Genomic DNA, 26,719 nt, shown 5'->3' with positions numbered 1-26,719 from the left:
GCAACTTTTTATCACAGTATATCTGGCAACACAAACCTTAATCAAAGGCGACACTGCAACTGGAGGAGCCATTGTTTCAGAGGAGGCTAACTGCTAGCAGCAGAGGTCACTTTATCAACGCAGAGGACTGCAAGCGAAGACACGTCTTCTTCGTTGAAGTATTAGTGCAGCTGATATTCTCAATGTGTATGCGCTGCCATCTTCTGGAGTAAATGGTTTCTGGCATCGGAAACTAGATCAGTTGCGTTCGCCATAACGTTTAAGTTTATTTAGTGTATTTGTCATTGTAACTGTACAAAATACGGTTGATATTAAATATATAAAGATATTGAATAACAATATCCCCTTCCTTGCCATAAATATTAATCATCTATAAACAAAGATCACTCCATATCCAATGATATTTTATAAATGTATAGTATCAATTAAATGTTACTAATTTAAATAGAATAGAATGGAAACACACCTATACAATATTCATGATCCTAATTTTAGTTGCACAGGTTTCCCATTCAAACTACTAGACAATAACCTCCCTCCATACCATGTCATATGCTTTCTGCACATCATAAAACACTGCAGCCTTGTCTCTTTATTCATTGCTCTCCATTCTCTGAAAACGGGGTCCATAATTCCATTACTGAAATACTACTTCCACGTGGGACAAGAGACCTTCGGCAATCTGTCATGATATTTCTGCATATCTACAAACCTGACAAATACAAAGTTCTGGTTCATGAAGTAAGTAAGCCTCTTGCTTAATAGAATGTAAAACAATGTAACACATATAAATCTTTCCTTTTTACAGACAGTCATATTCAGTTTATGTTGACACTATGTCGCAGATGTGTTAAATGAGTTGTAGTCATGTTTGTTGTGTCATTGAACTGTGACTTGACAACTGTTGCTAATATTTTATGCTCCCTTTTTTTGACATAAATGGAGTTGGAAAAATATTGCATAGACCAATCTGTGTGTGAGGATTGCTGAGTTTCTCTTTTTCATGCATTGTCCAATCAGTGGTCATTTTGAAGTGTTGCAATTTCTATAGATTATAATTAGCTTTCATTGTTATAGACAGCCTTTTGTCTACCACAGGCTGTGTTAAAATTGCCAGCAGCTACAAAATGCTGAATATCTCAATAGTATGTGTTCTTTCTCCATTATGGCATCAATAGTTATTAGTGAACTAAAATTGGAGCATCTTATTAAACACCCACGAAAGGCTTTTTGCTATAGCAAAGGTCATCCAGGAGAGGGCAGTAGAGACATATGCAGGGGAACAGGTCTGTGTCTGACAGTTCTCAGGAAGTTGTAGTATTTTAGTCAATGAGGAGAATAGTTTCATGAGCAGGACAGTGTTTATTGACAACAGAGTATCAGACAGCATTGTGTGATACTTTGCAAGTAAGCCATACTTTGCATACTTTGTAGGCAAAACTACTGAACATTGCAAATGCATGAAAAGCAGCACCGGTGTTTCAAGGTTTAGTACACTTTGCAAGCCCCTGCAGACCTCCTGTGCATGCACACATTTTTAAAACATCACAGTTGCAATTAGAAGATAACTAATATTAGCTGCTGAGATCTATATTCATACCTAGTTAAGCTGTCTCTGAAAAGCACAACGTCCAAAATCAGTGGGGTATGGAGTTGCATTGTAGATTAGCAAAAAGTTCTAAGCCTTGAGAGCTGCTATGGTGATAACAAAAGCTTTTTCATTCATTCTCTTGTGGCCCGAATCAAATCAGCAAAGTCTGACCTCTTCACCCAAATAGTAGGATGCTGACATTACACATTTTCATTGTGGGAATTTGAACCAGGAGGACTGCTTTTAAAACATAAAAAACTTCACTGAAGCCACACTATACTTGTACTGAGAGAAGTATTCAAACCCAAGGTGCCACATTCGTGCAGGTGCACCACCACATCATATTGACATGTTGTAAATGTGTGTATCATTCTATACATGTTTCCCCAAAATTCTTTCTGACATATTTGATACAGTATATTTGTAAAGCTTTTAGATTTTGTAATGATGCATTTAACCAATTGGTCTGGCAGGGTTTAAGAGTTTTAAATAGTATCACTAAACAGGGACCTTGTTTTGTGTAACTGCTCTATATGATAATATAGAGATATGATAACGAGGCTAAAGTGAAAATCGTATGGAGTATTTCTTTTTTTATGCCTCTGACTATCAAATAACAAAAATAGTATTTTCTGAATAGAATAGAAAAGTAAACATTTTCAGAGGTCAGTCAGTCATACTGCTTAACATACCCTCCACCCCCCCAAAACTGTTTTCAGTACTGACCAGCTTGGAGAAGGTGTGTGATCTCGCACCGGCTTTCCAACCACAGATGCTGCCAATTTATTGGAATACACAGCCAGATGTGCCACTACTGGAGAATGAACCCTCATCTTTTGTTCATGTTACACCTGTTTGTCCCCATCACATACAATTTTTTGCACAGTTTTACAGTCAATCATATATTTCTTTTTTTTAAAAGTACATAAGAAATCAGTGTGCGTGACAATGGTGTGGTGCAAAGCAGTGGTTGAGCTTTTTCGCTGTCCTCTTGGCAAATCTGATCCTCCCTCGCTTATTCAGGGAGGCTGTGTACTGATTGGACTTGAGTTTAGAGTAATAGTCTGAGAACTTGTTGAAGAGGATGGATATGGGCAGGCCGTTGAGGATAATTCCAAAAGCGATGCAGATGAAAGCGAAAAGACGACCCAGTATGGTCTCTGGGTAGACGTCTCCATAGCCCACGGTGGAGATGCTGACCTGCAGGGGAGTGAGGAGAGCAGTCAGTGTTGATGGAGAAACAGGAATCACAAACCTAACCAGCACACAGGTTCAGTCAGTCTCCTGGTTAGTAGACCCTCGCTGACCCATGTTATCATTTTGCCAGTAAATTGGGGCATTTCACAGTTTCCCTTTGTGAGACAGCAAAGTGAGCAGTAGTAGAAAACAAAGGAGTATTGGATCCAAACTGTAAGCCTGGTGAATACATTATGATAAAGACAGCCCCAGTTATTCTATTCCTAATCCAGTGACACAGGTGAGTATAAATGAGTATAAACAGTTAAACCAGAATTAACAGAACACACTGTAACAATGTAAGTATCAACCAATCATAAGTCTGGAGCCCCTCTCACTGTAAACACTGTTAACACAGGAAATAGCATACAGTGATTTGACCAGAGTATGCAGACTATAAAACCCCAGTACAGCTTGCTAATTATGGTGTGTTATATCATAATGGATTTACTTCTACCAGATGGGGAAGAATTCTCTAGGCCTCCGTATCGCCCTACTTTGTGCTGTAAATTGTCTGTAGTCAAAGTAATAAAAAGCTAAGCAAAACCAACTATAGGTTGCTGATGGTTAATTTAATGCTCACATAATTATACTTCCACCAAAACTATTCAATTGCCCATTAAAATACTTGTTAAAATTATAGATCACAATTTTAGCCTGTTATAGCAATAATATATAGACAGTCACCACTGTGTGGTCCTTAGCCCACGCTACAGTCTTTGGAAAAAGTGGTAGGGCTGTTGAGTTGCCCACTCAGGTTTCCTGCTTCTTCTTCTTCTTGCTGATAGTCCAACAGTCTGGCTGTATTGTGTGAATTTATTCAGGGTGTATCTGATTTACAGTGAGAAGATGTAGATGCTAACAGACTGCAGCAAACCTGACCAAGAAGTGGGTGTTCCAGGGACTCAAAGACAACACACAATTCTTTTCCCTCTGTTCATGCAAATACAGCAGGAGTCACTGGCAGTGAGTAGTGCTTAAAGTAACCTTTACCGTAACCATTACTATGATTACAAGGATTATCGTTTCCTTCCCCAGGATTAGAGTTAAGATTGTACCACTTTGGTCAAAGAGGGAGGACAATGATCTGATAATGGGTGTGTTCATGGCAACAGGCAGAATCAAAAGTTTGTGTTAGCTGTTTAACTCATATAAAGACATACAGACATTAACCGGGTTATTCCACCTTTCTTGCCAAGATTGAATCAGTAAAAATACAATACAATCTGTAGTTTGAATCTTTCCGTTGACCACGCAAGTCACACACACCAAAGCATGAGGAGACTCACCCTGGAGTAGAGCTGACCTCATTGTGTTTTGTAAGCCAAGTGGTGTTGGAGTATAATCTAATAACATTACACAGTTAACACACCATTCAGGGACTATGTCAGCATTAAAGTAATTGAAGGACAGGGCACTTCATTATACTTAATTAAATAGGTTACTTTGGTTTGTTACTTGGGTAAGTGATCTATACAACATTTCTAATTTTAAGACTTGTACGTTTTTTTAATATCTCACATTCTGTTTATTCTGTCTTTAGGATTGCTGTGTCTCTTCCCTCTGTGTTGTCACTTTAGATTATATTCTCCAGGTCTTTTACACTACTATGTTTTACAAAGATTTACTTACAGCTGCCCACCACCACGCATGAGGGATGCTGGTAAAGTTTGTTTGCGGCATGTCATGCTCCACGGTATAAACCATGGCAGAGAAGCTGAAGATGCCCATGGCGATGAAGAGGAAGAGGCAGCCCACTTGCTGGTAGCACTGACGCAAAGTGAAGCCAAAAGCCCGCAGACCTGTGGAGTGTCGAGCCAGCTTCAAGATACGAAAAATTCGCATCAGTCTCATGATCCTCAACACTTGCCCCAGCTTTCCCACCTGCCCCACCGCCTGCATGTCAGCCTCATGCTTCATGTAGTTTTCCTCGTTGTCAAAGAACTCCAGGATGGCCTGCAGATACTGAGGCAGGATGGCGATCAGGTCCACGGTGTTGAGCACACTCCTGCTGAAGGATTTGATGTCAGGAGTGGACACCAGACGGAGCAGGTACTCCATGGTGAAGAAGGCGATGCACATTGACTCCACGTATTCCCAGTATGTCTTGCCACTGAGCTGACCTGTGGGAGTTCTGTATTGCATCTCCTCCACCGTGTTGAGAGTCATGGCCACCAGGGAGATCAGGACAAACAGACTGGAGGCCACAGCCATCAACTTGGCCTTAACAGACGAAAACGGCTTCTCCATCAGGTTCCAGATAGCTCGGCGCCTGTGGCCCATGAACATGTCATGAAAGAGCTCCTCATTCTCCTCGATCTCCACCTCGGCCTCCAGCTCCCTCTGGATCTTCAGCTGGTCATTCAGCTCATCCTGCCTCTCCTCAAAGGAGATGCGGCAACAGCGGTGGGTGTTCTTGATCCTCACGCCCCAGTAGTTGATTTCCTCCAGGAAGTTGCGAGGACACAATTCATCCTTGATCCACAGCACACCAGTCCTGTAGAAGTTGAAGATGCTGTGGAAGACATCTGGGTCCCTGTCAAAGAAGTATTCGTTGTTGGTCACAGTGTAGTCGTCACACAGGTCCAGCTTCATGTTGTGGTCAGTGTAAGTGGCCAGTCTTCCTATTCTGGTTTTGGGGTATTTGGCAGCCATCTTGTAGGCTATCTGATAGGGCTTCCCCCCTACATTGATATTGATCATGTAATTTCTCTTCGAGGGTGAGGGCTGCTTGGAGAAGCTGTAGGGAGTACTGTCATCTTCTTCATCTTCATACTCAGCGTAAATGTCGTAGATGTCTCTGCTCAGCTCCTGCATGGAGTTCCATGTCTTCACGCAGCTTTCCTTGGCTAGTGGGTAAACAATCTCAGAGGGTCTTCGATTAATATCCGAATCAGTGACTTTGTAGTTGGGGAAGAGACTCTGTCTCCTGTTCCACAAGTTGGCCACCTTGCTGGTGCTCCCCATGTCGATCCCCCCAGACTACACAGCAGACAGAGCGCTCAGACCAGCCAGCATTACTTCTGTCTAATACCCCCTTCACCTAAGCATGGAGGACAGGAGCAGGATGCCTCATGGCCCCATTAATGTTGCTGACTGAGAGGATCCGCGTGCTTACAGGACATCTAAATACCATTATCCCCTGCTGAGCTGCCTGGCTGACATGACGTTGGCTGCGTGGCATATCTCACAAATGCCCCTCAAGAATTCACCCACTTTTATCCTATAAATATTTTATGGTATGAATTTATGGTGCTAACATCTGATTTGAGTAATTTAAAGATATAAGTTACAACAACAACTGTTGTTGTGCATTAATTTATGAATGCATAGGCAATGTGTCGTGCATTAATCTTTTTGAAATCCCTACAGATTACTCAAGGAAGTCATATTGGAAGGCTATGATTGGAAAATACCATTGTGTGTGTTTAGTTACTTTAACGTTGCTTGTGGGAAAACTACAAGACTATGTGACCATTTCTTTCAAATTTTTTAAAAATTTTTATTCTAGTAAAAGTCTTTTAAGAATTGACTCTAAATTGTTTATGAGGGTTGTTATTGATGTACTGCTTTAGGACTCCTGCGCTGAAGGGGAACAAAGGAAGGCTGGTGGATACATTAAAGAGGATAAGGGCTTTAAGCATTAGCCTACTTCCTGATTGGGAGGGGTGCAGGATTCTTTGGACATGAGGTGTGTCTTGGAAATAATCTTTTGTTTTTATATTAAACCTATAGAGAGAAATCTGCTGGAAGGCTGTGACATGCTATAACACATTACCTTAACTAACAGATAGCAGTGGTTAAACCAGATGAGATTTCTACTCAGAAGAAGTCCAGTATCTAACATAACTTTGCTTGCAATTGAATCCTCTTATTGGATACCAGATCACTGTCCTGCTGATTAACACCTGACCAGAGATGAAGTTCTGCATAGCTGATGTTTGATGACATGATGGACAGTTCATTTATTTATTTTTTATTTATTTGCAGGTTATTAACCTTTATTTACCTCTCTGATGCCAACTAGTTGCTGACTAGTTAAAACAATTAAGGATTTAAGTTGTTAAAGCAGTGACATTTAAATAGAGCTACCAGACTTAGGCTAGGCTTGTTAGTGTAGTGTGTCAAAAGAACTAAAGGTGAGCTGGATTTGTCATGATAACCACGGGGTCATACTGGGAAGAAGAGGGCACTATGAAAAATGGAACTCTTAACACTTTTGATGTATGATATGATATACTGTATGATAGACAGTATTTGAAAAACGTCATGGCTACTAATACGAAGTACTCCACAATGAAGCTATGTAACTTTTAAAAGAGGAAATAACACAATCTTCCTCTTAGAAAATAAAAGTTGAATCCCTAAACAATGACATGCACCTTTACTCAAATCAGTAGTCTCAAGGATTTTTCTGCTACAGCCTTACCTGGTCAGGTATGACTGGTTGTGTGACAGCGTCAGTTGGCTGTCTTTATGACTCAGTGGTTTTATTACTAAAGATAAACAAGCAACTGACTGAAGAACATATATTGAAGGGAGATTTGATCCTATGATTGCTGCTTGCCGCCATTTTATATGGTATTCACCCTGGCATTTCCCCCACACTCTTTACTTGATAGACGTCAGATGTAACTAATAAGTCAAATGTAACTAATAATTCAAATGTAGTTTGTACTTCAGTGAGCTCATATAAGTTTTACTCCAGGTCTTATTTGCAGGAGAGGGAGGAGAAACAAGTACATTTTCATTCTGAGTCAAAAGCTTTTCCATATTGATCCAGTAACCGCCAAGGAAGCAGTACTTTGTAAAGCAAGCACCAATGTATATCTCCATACTTGCATTTCACCGGGATTAATATCATCTGCTCTCAAAGTCTATGGTTGTCCACAAGATTTACAGATCAAATTTAGTAAATTCCATTCAAAGCTGCTTAGTAAGACAAGAAGGAGGGTTATAATCCCTCCTGTAGGTTTATAAAGCCCCCTGTCATATATATTCTCTGTTATTTACAGCTAAACACAGATTGCTCTGTAACAATAACTGGCAGTGTTTAACCTGACCTTTGCTCATGTGATTACAGGGTCTGCCCCAAATAAGGAGACACTAGGCATCCTTATGTTTTTTTTTTTTGATAGACTTATTTTCCTAAAAACAATGCCAACATTTTCAAAATTGCAACAGCAAATGTCACAACAGTTTACACACCACAAAGACACAAAATTGTGTACACTTTTTTGACCATAAAGGCACAATGAGGTTAAACATGGAAAATCTGACTTTTGTGAATGCCAAGATTATTGGTGACACATGAGTCTTGTGATAGGAGTTGTTTGCACCCATTAATTAAAGAGCTGCTGGGTTTGACAGCACATGTCATTGTGAGTAAGATTGGCCTTACAAATATTGTCTGTTTAAATGTGTGATACTTTGTTACTGACAGCATTCAAGAGAAGCAGCAAGACTTGCTTATCTGAGAATAGGGTAAACTGCTCATAGCTATATTTCTGGTAAACATGTGTCATGGCAACATTTAATATGAAATGAGTGGAAAGTTATTTCTTGTAATGCAAAAATGAATCCAGCAGATGGTGGTATCACAGTCAGTGAGAGGCAAACCAAACCTGTCACAAGTGAAGCCGACAAAGAGATTCAGTCCTGTTTTCTTCTTTTCATGTCTATTATTTTTATTTTTATTTTTTAATTTATTGCTTTTGAGATTAAAACAGACTTATAAAACATTATTTTAGGGTTGTAATGGTGAAAAACAATAGAAATTTACAGTATACTGTTTCATTTTAATCAATTAATATATATTACATTATTATCTTTTGTTATTCCACTGTATTGCCTATCATATTCCATCTCAATATTAATTTGTTTTCTGTTAAACTAAATGAAATCTAAGCCACAGAGCAGCAGCTTGAGCTCTGATTGGCCAGCTGGTATCTGTTGGTTGGACACCTGTGTGTCAGAGCTGATTAATGTTATTAATTACACCTGTGCTTTTGCTGCTTTGACATGTCAAAATGTCTGCAGTGAAAACCAACTACAAACAGCTTTGTTTTGATGTTCACAGATGGGTCTCTTTCCTGGAAATCGATTGAAATAAATAATGTATTGATGAGTTACTCTGTATCTGTATTTTTTACAAAAATATGTATTGTGACTACATCATTCACATGTTTTTTGAGAATGTGTTTGCACATCACAGATGGAGGGACATGTCACAGCAGAAAATGCACAGGTATAATAAAATTAATTAAGACTGAATTCCATTTAGCTGCTTCAGTTTCAGGGTCCTGCTCAAGGTCACAGTGTCATGGCTGACTGAGACCCTTATAGACAGACAGACCAGAGGCATCTACAGTGAGAAAGAGCTTCTCTCTTTTGTCTGTGGGCCACATGCATCATTTGTGGCAGGTTATATTGATGATCTTATATTAAACATATAGAGAGCATTTTGATTTCTTGTGTTATCAAGGCCTTACAACAGCAGAAGATAAAGACCACAATATTTCCAGGGTTAAATAAGAATTTGTACTGCTCCCCTTTATAAAAAGTAGGTGGGGACATTTTTTTATAATGTCTTATAGTCTGCCTGCTCTTACTTATTTGACATGTCACTGTGTCACTGCAGTTTCTTAATCTTGGCCTTTTGTTTGCTACAAATTTTGGAAACAAATTGCACATATTCTTAAGAGATTTTGATGCAAGTTCTAAAAAAAAAAAAGGTGTAAAACATTATTTTCAAATCCTTTTCCAGAATTGAAATTCCACATATTCAATCCAACCAACATGTTTTGTGGGACTTTTTTTCTTTTTCTTTTTCTGACATTATATTAAAGTGGACAAAGTGTTATCATATTCATATATTTTCAGGAGGTACATTACTGAACAAATGTTAACTTCTTATTGTACATTCTCACTAAAAACCACAGACACAGAGGTATCGCTCTCCAGGCCGGACAACTGTGGGAGCTGCGTCAAGTTAGTTACACGAAAAGACTATTCATTTGTGCCTAAAATAAAAGCGCCACATTCGTGTAATTCTCCAATACGATTATAACAAGACAAACTGAAGTGAACACGTAATGAACCCGTAGAAAAAAAAATTAATTAAGCTGACATTACTACATGACTAGCACCGAAGGGAAATGTATATCTTTTATTACCTGTAGTATTCTTTTGTCTGTGTGAATGAGTGTTTCAGTATTTTTGGTAGGATAGGAGTATCGTCTATGCTTCTACGCTCCTATTGAAGCAGTGACATGAAATTAATGATTTTGTAGATACAAATATGATTTTATAAATTATAATTTCATAAAAGCCATTCTTTCATGAAACTCTCGTGAAGTCTTATTTTGAAACGCATAAGCGGAAGTTATTTATGCGTCTAGCCTCATCTACTAAGAAAACGCTGTTTTTAAAGGGAAACCAAGGTTGTTGAGGTCTGTGGTGGGCATAGCAGGTTGAAGGTAGGTGTAAAATCATTGTCGTGTTCTGACTGTCCTGGTAGTGTCGGTGTTCTTGTCCTCTAAATGTCTCTTGTTTAGCAGCGTATCGCTTTGGTTAGCGGAAATCAAGATGCGGGCAAGTGTCAAGTCAAGACAAGTGGTAAAGTGCAAGCTAACTAGCTAGCTAGGATGAAGCTAACAAGGCTAACGGTACCGTTATCAGGTTCACGAGAGCAGGCTGCCGAACTCAGGGATGCTGCTCCGTTTGTTTGGTAGCAGTAGTCGACTGTGGAGAAGTGAATAAATATAATGGGATGTTAATTAATATACATTGTCACAGTTGTATTAAGTCTTACAAGTGCAGTGGCTAATATTTCCTTTGAATGGCTGTGGGGGTGGGGGTGGTATGGCTCCCTGTACAGGTACATAAACACACTGACAGCTTTTCTTTTCATTAAGTCAGTATCCTGCGTTTTAGCTGCTCCTGAGAGCCTGGTTTAACAATATTAAAAGACCTGTAAGAACAGGTGTAATGTAATGTATACCTTACTGTCTAACACATGCAGCCTGTTTGAACTTTTCATCCTTTGATCTGCTGCTCTCATTAAATGCCATGACAAGTTTACATTTTGTGCGTGGTTGTCAATGTGAGATTGAAGTTTAAATTCTTTTGATTAAAAACAACAGTAGATAAAAATACTTCTTGTATGTCATGTCATCTGGCCCTTGCAGCAGTTTGAATAGAAACAGCATTTATCATTTAGAAAATATAATAATAATAATAATAATAATAACTGACAATCAGAAAATTTTCAATTGACAATTGACAACACACATTAAGCGATTTGATATGTAGGTCCTTTTGGGTTATTTAGCAGCCACAAATTTACATGCCAAGTTATTTTATTTAAGAAAAATAAAGAAGAGCACTACGCCTTTTGAAAAATATAACTGATATATTAATTGGTGAATTTCAGTTTTTCTCAAAGGTATAAATCGTATAATGTACTCCGGTTCAGAGTGATTACTCCCACAGCCAGGAAAATATCCTTAGGTCACCATCTTGCCCTGACATTTCCACCCTTAGTGTAGAAACAAACAATAAACAATGTAACAATGCCCACATTTTTTTTTATTGTAATATAATTCTGAGGGGACCTTTACTGATTTGTAAGCTTCACTGTCTGGTGTGAACATTGTAAAATAGGCACTATGTCTAGTGAATATTTTTGCCTTTTCTTAAAACAGTGTGTATGACAGCACTCCTAAAGCCTTTATAAAACTTTACTGCTGACTGTGTACATTCAGAAAAAGAAAGGACAGTCATGTTTTCCAAACCATATGAGGAAACGCCTATACTTGAATTTTGAGTGTGTGAGAGGAATATGAATGTATGCTTATGCAGATATAGTGTCTGTTTATTTATGGAAATGACGTGAGAAAACAACACACTTTAAACAAAAGAAATGGTGTGGAAAGAACAAATATACCAATAATGTAAGTTTTGACTTTTTACTTCTTTTACTAGTTACATGTGATGGTATATGGTGTAGCAGTGAATAAACCTGGCCAAAAATGACAAATTTTGATTTGTTTATTTGTTTCTAGTATACTCTTACCTCAATGGTGAACCAAAAACAAAACAAATTGAATACCCACTAACTGATTTTTTTGATAAATGTGAAAGTCAGTGGATATTTCATCTTGGCTGAAGGTCTTATTTTGGAAATAAACCCACAGTTACCAGAGCAACCTATTAAGACCCTATCAAACTTATTTACCTGTTTCAGAGAAAAGTGAGTGAAGAAGACAAAAGGCTAGCAGGATACTCCAAAAAAAAACAAAAAAAAAAACTGATTAACAAATGCTATTGAACTGCTGTCAAATGTGATGCTGAGAGCAAATGTCTGTGTGCTCACTTGCTCACTTGTTTAATGATGTCCATGCAGATGGAGGAGCTTGTGTGACAGATGGGGGGTGGTCTTTGGGGTGGGTGAGTCATTGTCTTCTGGTGTATGGGTGTGTCAATAATAGGCATTCTGTCTGTGAGCAATTTACTTTAACCTTTTAACCACACCAGACTCTTCACTTAAAAATCCATGTGTACTTCCTATGAAGCAATCATGTATTGGTTCAGTTGGTGGAAATGGAAAGAAACCAGTCACATGGGTTTAATCAATTTCATATGAAAGTAATGGGAGCAAACATAGAAATGCCAAACTGGGTTGAAAGTACACTGTCAGCCTGTGGGCGGTCTCACTATAAATTATGGGAGAGTCCTAAAGATATTCAGTTTGCAATCATAGAAGACTCAGTAAACCAGAAAATACCCATTTGAGAAGCTGGAAGCAAAGAATCAAAACGATTAATAGATTATCAAAATAAATTTTTGCTCAGCTAATTAATCTACTAATTGCTGCAGCTCTCTAAAATCTGTACTCAAATTTAGAGTTGAAACATTATGTGTAAGAGAAAAAGGGGAAGTTTATCAGGATGCACTTTTGACCTCTGGTTTTGCAGAAATAAGTCACTTCTCACTGTCTGTATAGTAACAGATATATACTTTTTAAACAATGGCATAGGATGTTTATGGCATCACATAACCCACCTTATACCCTGTCACTAAGTGATTGATTACTGATTTTAAAACATCTTTTTCATAACACTATGGCATACAGTATAATAATAAAGTATAAACAATCAAGACATAAAATTTTTGTTAAAAATAATTTCTAACATTGCCTTATTTGTGAGTTTGACCTTTCTTTGGGAACAAGAGCTACTTCCTATTAGGATTTGTGTAAGAGAAGTTCATCTTAGCTCACTGTATATCCCCCCAGGCAAAGGACACTTGTAACTGTACACTGTGTAAAATGATACAGCCTGTGTTGTCCCATGCTTCCTCCACCACTGAGCTGACCTTAGCCGAGTCCTCATTCTCACAAGGGTACACTCTGCCCTGACAGTACCTTTTACAGCTTCATGTTGCTGTTCATTTCTCCTCAATAGGTGCTTGTTTTTCTGTCTCACTGTTCTTGTGTAATCAGTGTGGGTGTCATTTAGGGAAAAGTCATCATAAAACATGGACATTGTTAAAGGGTAGCAGTCGAGCAGGTGTACAAAAACATGTATCTTTTATTTCTCTGCCATTTTGTTTGGGGTCATTTTTCAGATTTTATGGTTTGTTAACTTAACAGTTAAGTTTGATTGCAAAATGTGTTTCAGTATTTACAGTAAACAGCAAGCGCTTCTCTCTACAAACACCATTTTGCACTGATGTTTAACAATGATAGAGGGAGAAGTTCATTCAAGAAGAGGCCAAGATCCCAGTCTGTCCTCTCAGAGTGGTGACACATCAACTGTGTCCTACAGTTTCTGTGTCGTGTCCACCACTATTCGCCCTGGTTGTTATCAGCAGCCTTAAGTCTGTTTTAACTGGCATGTGTTCAACAGTTTGCAGTTTTTGTTACTTTGTTACTTAGCAATTTGTATTACAAGCTCATGAGAAGACTGTTTGATCAGATTCACAGTGATGTGAAAATGTGTGACTACTTTGTGCTGTTCACCTCTCTACAATGTTCTCAGAAGTACAACATAGAAGTTATTTCCTGTCACTCAGGCACAGAACATACGTGCCTGTCAGCATGTCAGCTGGCTTTCAACTGGAGTCTTTGCGGTGTCTTAAAGAACAACTTTAACAGAAGATCTAACTTGGTCTTTGTTGCACTTATAAAGCCTGAGTAGACTCAAATGTAACACAGCTGGGATACATGTTGCGTTTTGAGTGAGATGTAGATTGAGGAAACACTCACAAAACTGTAAATCACACTGCGTCACAAAGTAACTCCCAGGGGATCGCACATTCACAATCACAGAGCAATAACTTAGCTGACTGATTTTTCATATACTGAAAAATGTTCCTTCTCTTGTTTCAGGTTGCTGCTGGTTGCAGGGCCCTGTGGAGCAGAAGAGCTGTGCCATTCCCCCTTTTGTCCTCTCATGCCCCCTCCCTGTCCCCGTGTGTTCCCCTGTGTGTAAGTGACCCCACACCCCCACCCGCCCCCCACCTGATCCCTTCTGTTGTGTCGCCACTCCAGCCCGAAGCCCCCCTCTCACCCCATGCTTGGGACAAAGCCAGCTCACTGCCAGCCCAATGACTGCCTGGATCGTCCTGCCTGTCAGCCTGTCTGCCTTCTCCATCACAGGAATATGGATAGTGTGAGTTACAGAAACACTCAGCCGTGTCACGTATGCTGTAACATTGAAACATAATGTGTTCCTGTTATCAGGTGTACAGATGGTACTCTTTCTTGTTTGTATTCTTTCTGCTGAGTAACCCTGTATCTTAAAGCCAGAGTAATCTTGTTTCTTGATAATAATCCTATTTGCTTCATCTGGGATTATAACACTGTGACATTTGCCATTTCTTGCTTTGAATTATGGTGTGTTCCTTACCCTACAGGTATGCCATGGCTGTGATGAATCACCATGTTTGTCCTGTGGAGAACTGGTGAGTGATTTTATTCTGTTGATCTGAAGCTGGCTTAAAGCTTTTTATAGTCCGATTCCACAGCTATCAGTAGGGAATGAACAGAACTCACTGTGTCACTGCTACAGGTCTTACAACGTAACGTGCACAGAGGAGCTGCCCCGACCAGGCTTCCCCAAGACGTGCTGCACCATCCAGGACATCCCCCTCATCAGGTCTCCTGCTCCACCTCTCCTCCTCTCTGTGGATCAAGTCTTTGTTTCTGCTGAATACAAAAGCAATTTTGTGTCAGCGAAAGCCCTGAGGCATGAATTAGCACCTTGTTATGTAGTTGCTCTATGACGGTCATTAACCCACGCTTTGCATAAATTGCATTTGTGTAATCTGCAAATAAGCCTCTAACCACGGGCAAGTACAAAAGCACTCTTGTAAAAAGGCATCATGAGACTTGTAGGCTTTTTAGCTGTGTACGTAGTGGAAAGTTTTACATCTAGATAATATCAGAGCAAAGTGGTTTCTCATTCTTTTATATTCTTGAAATAAGAAGTTTAGTACATATATCTGTAACTGTAGTCACTTTATTTGTTCCTGTACAGTTTGATATTTTAAAAATGACACATGGTAACTGTGTGATACACTGATTTGTTTATATCTCCTCCCTCTAATACTGAGAGCTGTTCTGTCTTCATGTCCTACAGTAAATGTGGCTCCTACCCTCCTGAAAGCTGCTTGTTCAGCCTGATTGGCAACGTTGGAGCTTTCATGGGTAAGGCCTTGCTTTAACTGAAGTTAAATCATGTGATTAAAAGTCATTGTGTATGCAAGAGTACATGCTTAAAAGGAATAGAATGATATTTTGGGAAATGTACTTATTTGCTTTCTTGTTGAGAGTTAGATGAGAAGACTGATACCACTCTCATAGGTGTACAGTAAATATGAAGCTATAACCAGGAGATGGTTAGCCTAGCTTAGCCAGAGACTAGAAACAGAACAGGGTGATGGAGCTAGACTGGTTCTCCCCACCAGCACCTCTAAAGCTCCCTAATAAATAAAGACATGGCTTTATTGTGGTTTATGTGCTGGCCTATGTCTTGGCTAATAGCCATTACATCTTGATGCCTCTATGAGGTTGCCAGGCAACCAGTGGATACTTCAGGAAGTGAAGAGAAGAGAAATAGTTTCAGCACGTAACTCCCATAAAACCATAAAATTACTGTTGTGTAAAGGGGGATTTAAAATGTAAACAAATTCAATTATTTAAGAATCTACATATTCTGTAACTTTTGCAGAATAATAATAAAATGTTAACTTGTTTTCAGCAAATATTGAGTGATGTATTGTGAGAATTCATCATGAAATACTATTTATTCAGTATGCAATGAAGTGACATTGGTTGAATCTTTAATTAGATCTGCAATTTACCCTTCAGTGAAAATTAGACTGGTGCCTTCTGCTCTTTAATACAACACAATTACTGAGTATAGTTGAGGTGAGAAGTGTTTAATGTCTGTCTCTTCTGTCCATTCTGTGTGTTAACATCAATCCTCCATGGTGCCCACAGACGTCAGCCGCTCCCCTCCAAGAGATATGAGGGGCTTGAAATAGCCTGTGCTCTCTAATCAATAATGAATGCAGCTTTCCTTCCACTTCCCCCCTCTGTCCCCTCCACTGCATGTACCCTCTGTGGCCCTCCTCCATCACTCCTCCTCCTCCTATCTTGTGTGATCACAACTCAGTTCTGCCCCATTTTCCCCCTTTGCCCTTAATTGCATATCTTCCCTGCTGTTTCCACTATTGCTTCATTATTCACATCACCTTTCGTTCTCATACATATTTAAATTGTTTCTAGTCCACATGATCTCCTATTGTTTCCTTGCATTTTTATTTCTAGATTTCATTTCATGTTTTCCCTGCTTTTCCGTCACTGGTGTATAAACTGTCTGGATGCTCTTTGACCTCCTTTATTATTGGTAGCTTGTATTGTTGTTGACCTGTGTTTTACTGCCTAGGTGGTTTTGTTCTGTAACAGGTTTATAGTTTTCAAACAGTGACAATAAACCTGCCAAAACCTGCTTCCTCATGCAACCAGAGATGTCAATAGTTGATAGAACACATCCTCTCTGAGACAGCAGTAAAACCAAATCATCATCAACATCAGCAGAATGGGTGCAGTCACATTGTGTCACGTCACATAGGTGATTGTCCACCACCTATAGATAAAACTGTAAACAAGTAAGAGCATCATATTTTAACATGTCAAAAAAAGTCCACAAATTTTCCACTAAACTGTGATTAAGTTTCCACCGACAGATTCACATGAAAAGACTTTTAATGTGAATGTGTATTTGATGTTGTGGATGCAGTGTAAACGTGTGTTCATTGTGTCCTGCAGTGGTGATGGTGTGCCTTCTGCGCTACGCCCAGGTGATCGAGCACAGCCACCGATGTTGGGTCAACACCAGCGCTCTGGTGTCCGGCTGCACCAACGCCGTGGGTCTGGTCATGGTGGGCAACTTCCAGGTAAACTTAAGCAACAATGACTTGAGCACATTAAATTCAAAATTGGAATGACTTTTTGCTACTTTTTTTGGACCTTAGACAAACTGTCATTCCGACTGTACGTTTCTGTCTGACAGGTGGATCATGCCAAATCTCTACACTATGTGGGCGCCGGTGTGGCATTTCCAGCAGGGCTGCTGTTTGTGTGCCTGCAGTGTGTGCTCACCTACCGGGTAGCTGTAACCGCCCTTGACTACTGGATGGCCCATTTCCGGGTGGCACTGGCACTGGGAGCCATGGTCTCCCTCGTCCTCAGTATCCTTTACTCACCAGTGGGACATCCCCCCTTGCTGTTCACATATAGGAGTTATGTACTGTTTGTCATATCTAAACACAGTTTTGGTAGATGTAGTTTTCACTCTTCTTTTAATGGAAGTGTTTGTTTTATTTTGTCTTCTCTTAAGTACGTCACGTAACTGACCTTTTTCACAGCGGGCGTTTTGACGTGATATTGAGAAAAGCACAGGTTTACTAATAACAACTATCTGCCATTTAGGTCATCCAGTTCAAGGGCCCTGATATTGTTTGTGCTCACACTGGAATGACTTTCATGGCATTGAGCCACCATTAAAGTTATTAGTTACACCTTTGCTTTTCCTGTTTTAATGCTAAGTAAAAAGGTCAGCCTTGAAAAATGTCTAACTCCTGTCAAAATCTCAAATTTCAGTTGGAGCATGTGATGTTGAAGTTTATCAATGTAACTGTATTACCTATTGGTGTTCCTTATACACATCTGCTTGTAAACGGTTCCTGAGGAAATATCTGAGTTTGTCTCTTAGTCATCTGTTTAGTGATGAAACAAGTTATTCTTTGTAATCAAAAGCATGTGGTGTAGTTCAAAATGAAAGGCAGAGTTTGTTGAGGTTGGGGTTGTGTAACTGGTCTTTTTTGTATTGCTATATTCATTTCGAAGAGGCTCCACCTCGTCATCCCGAGATCAGAGAGCACACAGTCCAATCATGTGGTGGCATGCCAATAAAACATTGGGGAGACCTTGTTTTCTCTCTCCTTTTCACTCCACAAGCCTTGAGACAGTTCAAGACGTTTGTCCTTCCAACTCTGAGACAGAACCTCAAGGCCATGTTGCTACATCTGCCTGGGTGGACTTTCATCTCCCCCTCCTGTACTCTTGTGAAACCATCAGTTCATTGTTAAACACTGAGCTGATAGCTTCACTTTCTATGGCAGCCTCTCCTCTGATGTCCAGTGAGAAACACGGCTGTTGAGCTGTGGGTTTGCCTTTGTCAGTCTGTTACCTCTGATGCTTTAAGCTGGCTCTTTCATAACTTCATTGTTCTCAAATTAGGAAGCAGTTTATGTGGGATTGTTGTCTCTTCACCACTTATCATTGTCATCCTTAATTTCTCTCTGCTGTCGCCTCATCCATTTGGCAGCAAGAACCATTCTGGTTCATGTTGATTATCTGATAAATAATAAGTATATCCCAGGTGAATATACTGCATTCACTGTTCAATTTTTTGAAAAACCTGTTTGTTTAATAGAGCTGCAAAGCCAATTGCAATTTAACCCTAATCATATTATGAATTCACATCTGGCACCCCAAGGTTAAGCTACCTGTGATATAACTCATCTCATTATATCATGGAGTGAATCAGGCTGCGTTTGTTGACGTTTGTTATTCTTTCCTTCCTATGCCTGTAGACTCAGTGGAAATGGGAAAGTAGTATAATAATGTTAGCAATAATAATAGTAGTATTAAGCTTTGTTTGTTCAGCTCATGCCTGTACCAGCGATATTTGTCCTCCTTAACTTGTCGTCCTCAGGTGGCATCTTCTTCATCCATGAGAGCTTCATCCTGCAGCACGCTGCGGCCATCTGCGAGTGGGTCTTCACTGTGGACATCCTGGTTTTTTACGGCACCTTCACCTACGAGTTCGGCACCGTCACCAGCGAGACCATGATGGCCGGCCTGCAGCGGAGTCACCACCACGGCTCAGGTGTTATCATGGGCCCCAGGGCCCGGGGCTCAACACTAGGCGGGGCAACTAAGGGCCTCAAGTCCCCCGGGGGAAGCAGCACATCCACACATCTCAACTGTACCCCGGAGAGCATAGCCATGTTGTAGCTCTGCCTCGCAGCCCAAAGGTGTGAAGTGTCACTGCAGAGGTCTTCACGAGCCCCCACAGGAAGGCAAGATGACAGAGACAGCATGTGCAGGAAGTTCTGGTATCTTTAACCATTGACCCAACACCAGGTTATCCCATCTGTAATACTATACTGCTTTATTTTTATTTTTTTATTTTTTTCTTCTCAACGTTGGTGCGAGCCCCTGCAGTCAAATGTCCCGTTACATTTTCAGTGGTGATGTTGAAAGGAGGGCTGAATGTGTGGAGCCAGTCTGAGCTGGAGCCATGAATGTTTTCTAAGATGGCTGTTTGTCTGGGCAGTTCTTCACTAAAACCTACTAGAGTAGGTTGTTTTCTGAACGCAACTTTTTTTTTTTTTTTTTTTTTTTAATAACTGGATGTCACTGGTGTCATGGTGGAAAAGTAAATTACTTAAACCCACAAGATTCTGCCCCTCCCCCAGACACTCCTTCATGAACTACCCATTGCTTTTGTGTGGCCCACCTGTCGTGGCCTCTTGCTTATCTCTGCACGGCACACTTTTTGAATGAGAGAATAGCAATTTTCCGTTTGTGTAGAAAGTAGAAAATACTGAATGTTTGAGATGTGAATAGTTAACAGTTATGTATGTTTTACAGGCTGTAAGCATATGGCCTTCTTAAACCAATCAAGCATTAATTACCTGTTAAATGATTTGGCAAAAATCATTCATTTCACCTGACAATTTGATTTGGTTGCACAGATGATTTGAATGCAGGTTTTGGTGGTATTTTTAAATTATTTTACAAAATGTGTATACATGTATCTTGAGCCACTATCATTCTTGAGGTCATAATCCATTTCACTGACATGCGAGTGCAGGATGGCTGCTCTGTTTTAATGACTTGGACTTTGTGTCTCAATCACTTTTAACTGAGAATCTCTGAAGTCGTCCCTCTTGAGGTCCTTCCATTGTTGTCCCACAAACTGCATGATCTAATTATTTCTTTTGTCATGCTACCTTTTTTATTTCATACACTTGTCATGGCCGGTGCAATAATCACCATCAATCACCTGATAATTTACACTCCACCAGAGTGAATAATGCCTTTTTCAGTGTGTTGGAATTGAACACAGGGCTCTTTTTTGTTTTAAAAAAAAAAAAAAAAAAGAAAAAGAAAAAAAAAGCAACACCAAGACATTTGAAGTGATGTTATAGGACAGTTATAATCCGACTAACACATCTACAGAATAACATAGTTCTTGTCCACACACTGATCTGGTTCCAGGCTGGACCCCTGGAAGCCTTATTTGAGTTTCTAGTATAGGTTTTCTGTTGAATATGAAATGAGGTGAAGCCTTCCCAGTAGTTGCAGGGGAAGTTTTGTTAACTGAGAGGTGAATACGATGCTTGCAGACCTTGTGCCATAAAACCTCAAGGCGTCACAATGGTGTCAATACAGTGTTACAACCTGACAATACAAGACAGGTTGTAGACTGAAGTGAAAGTGAGTCATATATTGAGGTTTTTGTATAATTTCCTGTTGCCAATTTCTCTTATAGTGAAAACTAGAGTTTTGAATTAGCTTTAACACCAGACTGCCGCAAAACGACCACTGCTCAAACTGAAGCTGACAAATGCCACCAAGTTTAGGTTACACTCAGATTAAGTTTTTATTTTAAATGAGCCGTTTGAGAAGTATGTTTCGTAACACATGAATACACACAGTATTCTGCCCTCTGCGTAGTGTTGATGCATTTTAAACTGTCTAACCACTGGATGCCAGCAGTACACATTTTTAAAAGGTCACATCACCTACCTCTTTTATCTTTTGTGGGTTTGATGTTATTTAAATGTGAAAGCTAGAGTTCCAACATATTCTCCATCTCACAATGGTTTGAGGTTGAGAAAAGTATTTAACATGATGGTGGCTCAGCAATCCACAAAGGTCTGTCTTAATAAGTGTTGTTAGCATTTGACAGGACAGTGGATCTGCTGTGCCACAAGATGCCTAATCATGTGTCAGGTCAGTTCTCTTTACTTTTCATGCAAATCATTTAACTTCCCATTCTTCGTGGGACTGCAGTCATCCTCTCTGGTACTGCAATCTTGCCAAAAAAGACTGGAATCCTCTGGAGTCTCGAATGGTTTTCTGTACGACAGCAGCAGGTGTATGAATTGGTATGTGTGTAATGTTTTAGCCTTATCCCTTGTACAATGCCAGGGGAACATGTTCAGATCTTATCTTGTGTTCAGCTGTAGCCTCTTTCACCATACTGTAACCAAGTCACGAGGTGTGACTACAAATGGCAGCTTGTATGAGCCCTCACATCAGGGTTGGATTTATTCTGTAACACCATCTTCCACAGGCCCAAATTTAAAGGTGGATTTTACAAACTTTTTTTTTCTGTCAAAATGTGCACTTCACTAAGCTTTCAAATGGTATGTTTGTTCATGGGAGAATCCTGTATTACAAAAGGCTGCCTGACCTCTACATGTGTTGAACTCTAGCAACAGCAACACACAAACTAAACAATGTATTTGTTTTATTTCCTCGATTTGAACAATATGTAAAAGAATGGTAATAGAGGAGTCAGATAATTCCCTGAAAACAAGTCAACACAGATTATTTTGTTTCCTTTTTATAAATTCTGTAAATATTTAATGATTTGTCTATCATTTAGGTATTTTCATTTGACAGAGATTTATATTCAAATATGAAATAAAAATGATAAATTATTAGCAGGTGGTTTGCATTGGTTGTTCTTTGGACATGGACAGTTTGATTCTTTCTAAACAGCAAAATTATCAGTAAGTTGCTGCTTAAAACACAAAATGACATATATATATATATATCTATAGATATATAGATATAATATACACACACATGTATACCTATATTCTGCTGGTTAGAAATCACAGGCAAGGTAAATTAAGGGGTCGCCATGTGATGTACAAGCATCAAAACCGATCCAGACGAAATTGGTTGATAGTTTCTGTGAGTCAACCAGAAGAGAAGAGATGCGCCTTCAAACATCAAAACATCATCATGGGACAAGTCAAAGGGGAACAAACAATTTTAACAACAATTTTACACATGAAGGTCAGTTTACTCGGCATGAGGAGGACTACTGTTCCTGTGAAGACAGTGGTATCATGTCTTGTGTGGCTCTTGGGGCTGCAGACCACGCATTGAGACAGAAAGCTGTTTGTTTTTACCAGGCAGGGATGGTCTAAGTGTAGGATCCAGCATTCTGGAGATTGACCCATACTAAAAGTCATGATATCTCAACCTCTGCTGCTTCAATTTTGACATTTCAACCCAGAATTTACAGAAGTACGTACTACTAATATTATATTACTCTAACGCAATGTAAAATTAAAAGTCTCAGATTTAAACATGATTTTTTTATAAAAAGGAATCGCTGATCAATATATATATATATATATATATATATATTCCTGTCTTTAAATAATTTATATTCTTTAGAGAAATAAAGCTGAACACATTTCTTTGTGGTTTTAAAGTTCATAAATTTATGTAAAAAAAAAAGGGACAAAGAGACAGAGTGCTTAGTGCTGCTGTCAACAGCATACTCATCTTAAAATATATTCATCCTAACTAATGAGAAAAGAGCATTTACTAATAAGCATTTTCAATTTTCAATGACCTCGTTGTTTATGCTGCATTCATGCCATGTCAAATGAAAGGAAGGAGCAGCAAACGGGAGCGGTCACACATTATTCCAACATGGTTACCCCCACTGCTAGCCTTATAGTCACAACAGATACACACACACATACACACACAGACACACACACACATATATGTATACATATATATATTTATATGTCTAAATATCTATTTTTATTGCGTTGCATACCCAGGTTTTATTTAGAAGGAGCTGCCAGTGATGTTGACTTTGCGGCTGTTTCACCAACCATTTGTTGACAGTTCTGTAGTTCTTTTCGCCAATTGGGAGATATTGATATACTACAAATATGAGGCTGACACATGAGCTGCATGCTTATGATTACATTCGGTATGACATGGCATGAACACATCATTATGTATTTCCTGAAGCTTCCTTTTTTGTTTTTGAGTAATTTTCAGTAAAATGTCACTGTGACACAAACTTGCACCACAGCACCAGGGTGTCATGTGTACATGGCCCCATGTAGGTCCTCCAGCCTGTGTTCCCTCTGTTTTCTTCTCTCCTACAGGACAGAAAAAAACTGCTCAACCAAGGACTGGTGCCACATTGAAAGCATGGTTAGAAGTTAAGGATCAGTTGTACCATCCAATGCATATTTACACGCACCTTGTCTTTTTTAAACTCCTCATACTCTGGATTGTCAGTTGGTAATTCAAGTCGGCAGAGTGGACAGGAGTTAGTCTACAATTTAAAACACAAAACATCAAATCAGGGTCAAAGAATCTGGGAATTTAACCACCAACACATTTCCATAAACATATCTAATGTAGGATCTGAACGCTTCACCTTGCCCAGCCAGGGCAGTATACATCCTGAGTGGAAAAGGTGTTTGCAAGGCATCTCTCGGACTGTTTCTTGTTCCTCGAACTCCAGCAAACAAACAGGACACTTGAGCCCTTTGTCTGTGAGAAATAAAAAAAAAGCTCGATTAAATCCCTCTACTATTATTAATCCAGTAAAGGATTGTAAAATAAGCTTGCTTTTGACTGTGTCATGCTCACACCAGTACACCCAGGTCCTCCTGCTGACAAATGAGAAGTTTAGTGGAGCAATTGAGGGGAAAATCTATTCTCAGATACAAACTATTTGAACACATTAAGTTTGTGGTCCACCAGCTTTCTCTCAGAAAGCCTGTAAGCCTGAACGCTCCCTCTGCCATTATCAGTTTCACTTCCACTACATTTGCTGAACGTCAGTGAAAAATGGCTAGTCGTAAATTTCAATGTAAAACACAATTAACTCTACTGGAGCAAATGTCTCTTACCTGCTTGCTCTGGAGAAATGATGACCACAGTGAGGGTCTGAACAGCAGTTTTGGCAGCTGGAGGCGGAAGACGTTGGTCCCAGTCTGACAAATCAAACGCCCCTGAGTCAAGCAAGTCCAAGCCTTGCATTAAAGACCTGTACAAAAAGAGCAACAGTCAATCAGAGCACTGTTAACTATGTATCAATGTACAGCAGTATAATGCATCTGAAGTGTGTTTAGCCTCACCTGGCCAGTTCAAGTAGTGCGTTCTGCCGATACTGTTCCTCTGGGTTGGTGGGCTCACAGTCGTGTTCATCAAAGTAGGATGCCATTTTGGTCCAGCTAACGATTGTGTCTTCTTTGTATTAAGATACCTGGCAGACATATGGATACTGAAGGTTCAGTAGTTTGTCAGAAAAAATATAAAATCCACAGCTGATATTTAAAATTACAGTTGAGTGATTTGGCAGAGCCTTAGAACTGAAGACTAACTATCACATGGTGTACATTTATTTATGAAATACATGAATTTATTGACATTTCAATCACTCTTTTGTACTTCTCAGGGGTAGAAAACAGTTTTGTTTTAATCTATTAATATGACCCTAGGCACATGTATGGATTACTGAACACAAGCCCAGAGGCCTGAGGGGTCAGGGCTCCCCTGGACCAGGGCCTCTGGTTTGAAACTCCTTAAAACTCAGTTACAAGACTACAAAGACAGGCAAACCCAGAGACATGTAAAACGACCACAGATAAGTTTTCTAAAAACAACCACTGTCAATTATAACGAAATTTAAGATGTTTTAATACTTCTAGTGTCTTTTTATGAGGGAAGGGAATCATGTGGTTTGTTTTATTCGCTTTGTAAATTCAACAACTAAAACCCAGATATACCACAGTGCTGTGACTACGTGGTGTAGTATCTGTGTAAAATCAATAGACAAAGGTTTGACCCTCAATATATGGTATTCAAATATTTTTCAAAGGGCGCTGCAATACAGCTAAAGACTTCCAACAGACTAATTAATTCATCTAATACAAAATACAATGGGGTCATTGATATAAAATGCGACTGTTTCCGTCATTACATTATAAAATGTTTGACTACCAAACTATAAAGCTTAGGTGGTGAGTAACAGCAACCACCCAATGTTACACTCAAAAAGTTCCCCAAATAAATTAATGTTTGATAAACTTTATGAATAAATACCCATCAAGATACAAGAGAGATATGCTATAAAATTGTCCATTTTGTTAAACAGGGACACATAACTGTTGAGGTTACTTACTGAGCGTGTTTTTTTGACAGCAGAGGCTCGGATTAACTGACGCTATCAAACCCAAGTTTCTTCAACTTGTATAAATAGACATAACATGTTGTAGAAAAGTATAAATTATTAATAAATTCTTGGCCAGACTTTAGAAATAAGCTCGACTTACCTTAAACATTAGCAACAATAATAGATATTTGTCATTCTTCCGGGTATGACGGTTTTACTACGTAAAACTTTGTCCAATCACAGCAGAGACACGCGCTCTGTTTCTTCTTCTTCTCAAAGTTTTATGGCGGTTGGCAAACGAGGACGATGCATTACCGCAACCAACTGGTAAGAGGCGTGTACTGCCGTTATTAATCTAAGGCCTGTTTTTCAATCAAGTCATGTGGTTTACTATCTGAACGGTCAAACTGATGAAGTTGAATGTGAGCAAACAGTCACTCATGTCTTCAAACCACTGACAGGTTAACATATAACTATCACTGTTTCCTGTATAAACTGACAATTGATTATTGATTGATAATTCTCCCAGTCTGAAGGTTACTCAAACTACAAAGGCAATATCAGTTTTCTTACTTGTATCCTTTGTAGTTTAAATGCTGTGGTAATAGTGACTTTGTATATGTCTCCATTGATTATGTATTAACAAATAAACGTCTTTATTAATCTTGAGTGGGAATGCGATGAAGTAGGTATGGTTGGATTGGACTGTACAGGCTTAGGGGCCCAGGTTGTCAGTGGGACCATGGTCCAGAGCCTCTTTTTCAAGTGGCTGATAATGTTTCCTGTTGGAAACTCAATGAGATGATAACAAACAGTCACAAAACAACAACAAAGACGCACATAACTACTTGACAAAAAGATGCGAAACATCTGCAAAGAGATGCAAAATAAACAAAGACATGCAAAACTACTTCAAAATGACAAAGAAACACAAATTGACCACAACCAGACACGAAAGAACTGCAGACAGACACTAAACGACTGCAAAGACATGCAAAACAACAAATACATGCAAAGTAACTACATAATTACTACAGTCACAAAACTACGAACAACAGCAGCCTTGTCAACTTCC

The 26,719-nt window shown here is 39.3% G+C and overlaps 3 protein-coding genes across 5 annotated transcripts; 1 reads left to right on the top strand and 2 right to left on the bottom strand.

Moving 5' to 3' along the window:
• Window positions 1-1,342: 1,342 nt before the first annotated feature.
• On the bottom strand, window positions 1,343-5,902 carry LOC111226118 (potassium voltage-gated channel subfamily V member 2-like). The gene is made up of 2 exons (XM_022751215.1): window positions 4,460-5,902; window positions 1,343-2,791 (listed from the first exon to the last, which is right to left on the bottom strand). Exons 1-2 carry the CDS (start codon window positions 5,792-5,794, stop codon window positions 2,525-2,527), a joined length of 1,602 nt encoding a protein of 533 aa, XP_022606936.1. The 5' UTR covers window positions 5,795-5,902; the 3' UTR covers window positions 1,343-2,524.
• Window positions 5,903-14,350: 8,448 nt separating this feature from the next.
• Window positions 14,351-19,773, top strand: tmem150a (transmembrane protein 150A). The gene is made up of 7 exons (XM_022754755.1): window positions 14,351-14,502; window positions 14,747-14,794; window positions 14,902-14,988; window positions 15,472-15,539; window positions 17,166-17,293; window positions 17,410-17,587; window positions 19,117-19,773. Exons 1-7 carry the CDS (start codon window positions 14,438-14,440, stop codon window positions 19,416-19,418), a joined length of 876 nt encoding a protein of 291 aa, XP_022610476.1. The 5' UTR covers window positions 14,351-14,437; the 3' UTR covers window positions 19,419-19,773.
• Window positions 19,774-22,458: 2,685 nt separating this feature from the next.
• Window positions 22,459-25,854, bottom strand: rnf181 (ring finger protein 181). Of its 3 annotated transcripts, none has more exons than XM_022754728.1 (6): window positions 25,805-25,854; window positions 24,608-24,735; window positions 24,380-24,516; window positions 23,902-24,017; window positions 23,722-23,796; window positions 22,459-23,617 (listed from the first exon to the last, which is right to left on the bottom strand). In XM_022754728.1, the coding sequence occupies exons 2-6, from the start codon at window positions 24,691-24,693 to the stop codon at window positions 23,558-23,560; spliced, it is 474 nt and encodes a 157-aa protein (XP_022610449.1). In that variant the 5' UTR covers window positions 24,694-24,735; window positions 25,805-25,854; the 3' UTR covers window positions 22,459-23,557. The 3 variants fall into 3 exon arrangements, with proteins under 3 accessions (XP_022610449.1, XP_022610464.1, XP_022610457.1); XM_022754743.1 differs by having other exon boundaries at window positions 24,608-24,753; window positions 25,805-25,824; XM_022754736.1 differs by lacking the exon at window positions 25,805-25,854 and adding an exon at window positions 25,654-25,721.
• Window positions 25,855-26,719: the final 865 nt, after the last annotated feature.

The sequence above is a fragment of the Seriola dumerili genome, unplaced genomic scaffold (genome assembly GCF_002260705.1).
Source record: "Seriola dumerili isolate Sdu_G_001 unplaced genomic scaffold, Sdu_1.0 BDQW01000017.1, whole genome shotgun sequence".
NCBI lineage: Eukaryota > Metazoa > Chordata > Actinopteri > Carangiformes > Carangidae > Seriola > Seriola dumerili.
This window is presented reverse-complemented; position numbering and strand designations above follow the sequence as displayed.

Excerpts from the sequence above, each read along its gene's own strand:
- LOC111226118 (XM_022751215.1), bottom strand. The coding sequence starts at position 5,794 with ATGGGGAGCACCAGCAAGGTGGCCAACTTGTGGAACAGGAGACAGAGT. Across the intron at positions 2,792-4,459 it reads ATGCGTGGTGGTGGGCAGCT|GTCAGCATCTCCACCGTGGG; the intron begins GTAAGTAAATCT and ends ACTCCCCTGCAG.
- tmem150a (XM_022754755.1), top strand. The coding sequence starts at position 14,438 with ATGACTGCCTGGATCGTCCTGCCTGTCAGCCTGTCTGCCTTCTCCATC. Across the intron at positions 14,795-14,901 it reads GTTTGTCCTGTGGAGAACTG|GTCTTACAACGTAACGTGCA; the intron begins GTGAGTGATTTT and ends TCACTGCTACAG. Across the intron at positions 17,588-19,116 it reads CATGGTCTCCCTCGTCCTCA|GTGGCATCTTCTTCATCCAT; the intron begins GTATCCTTTACT and ends TGTCGTCCTCAG.
- rnf181 (XM_022754728.1), bottom strand. The coding sequence starts at position 24,693 with ATGGCATCCTACTTTGATGAACACGACTGTGAGCCCACCAACCCAGAG. Across the intron at positions 24,018-24,379 it reads CATTTCTCCAGAGCAAGCAG|ACAAAGGGCTCAAGTGTCCT; the intron begins GTAAGAGACATT and ends TATTTCTCACAG. Across the intron at positions 23,797-23,901 it reads TACTGCCCTGGCTGGGCAAG|ACTAACTCCTGTCCACTCTG; the intron begins GTGAAGCGTTCA and ends TTTAAATTGTAG.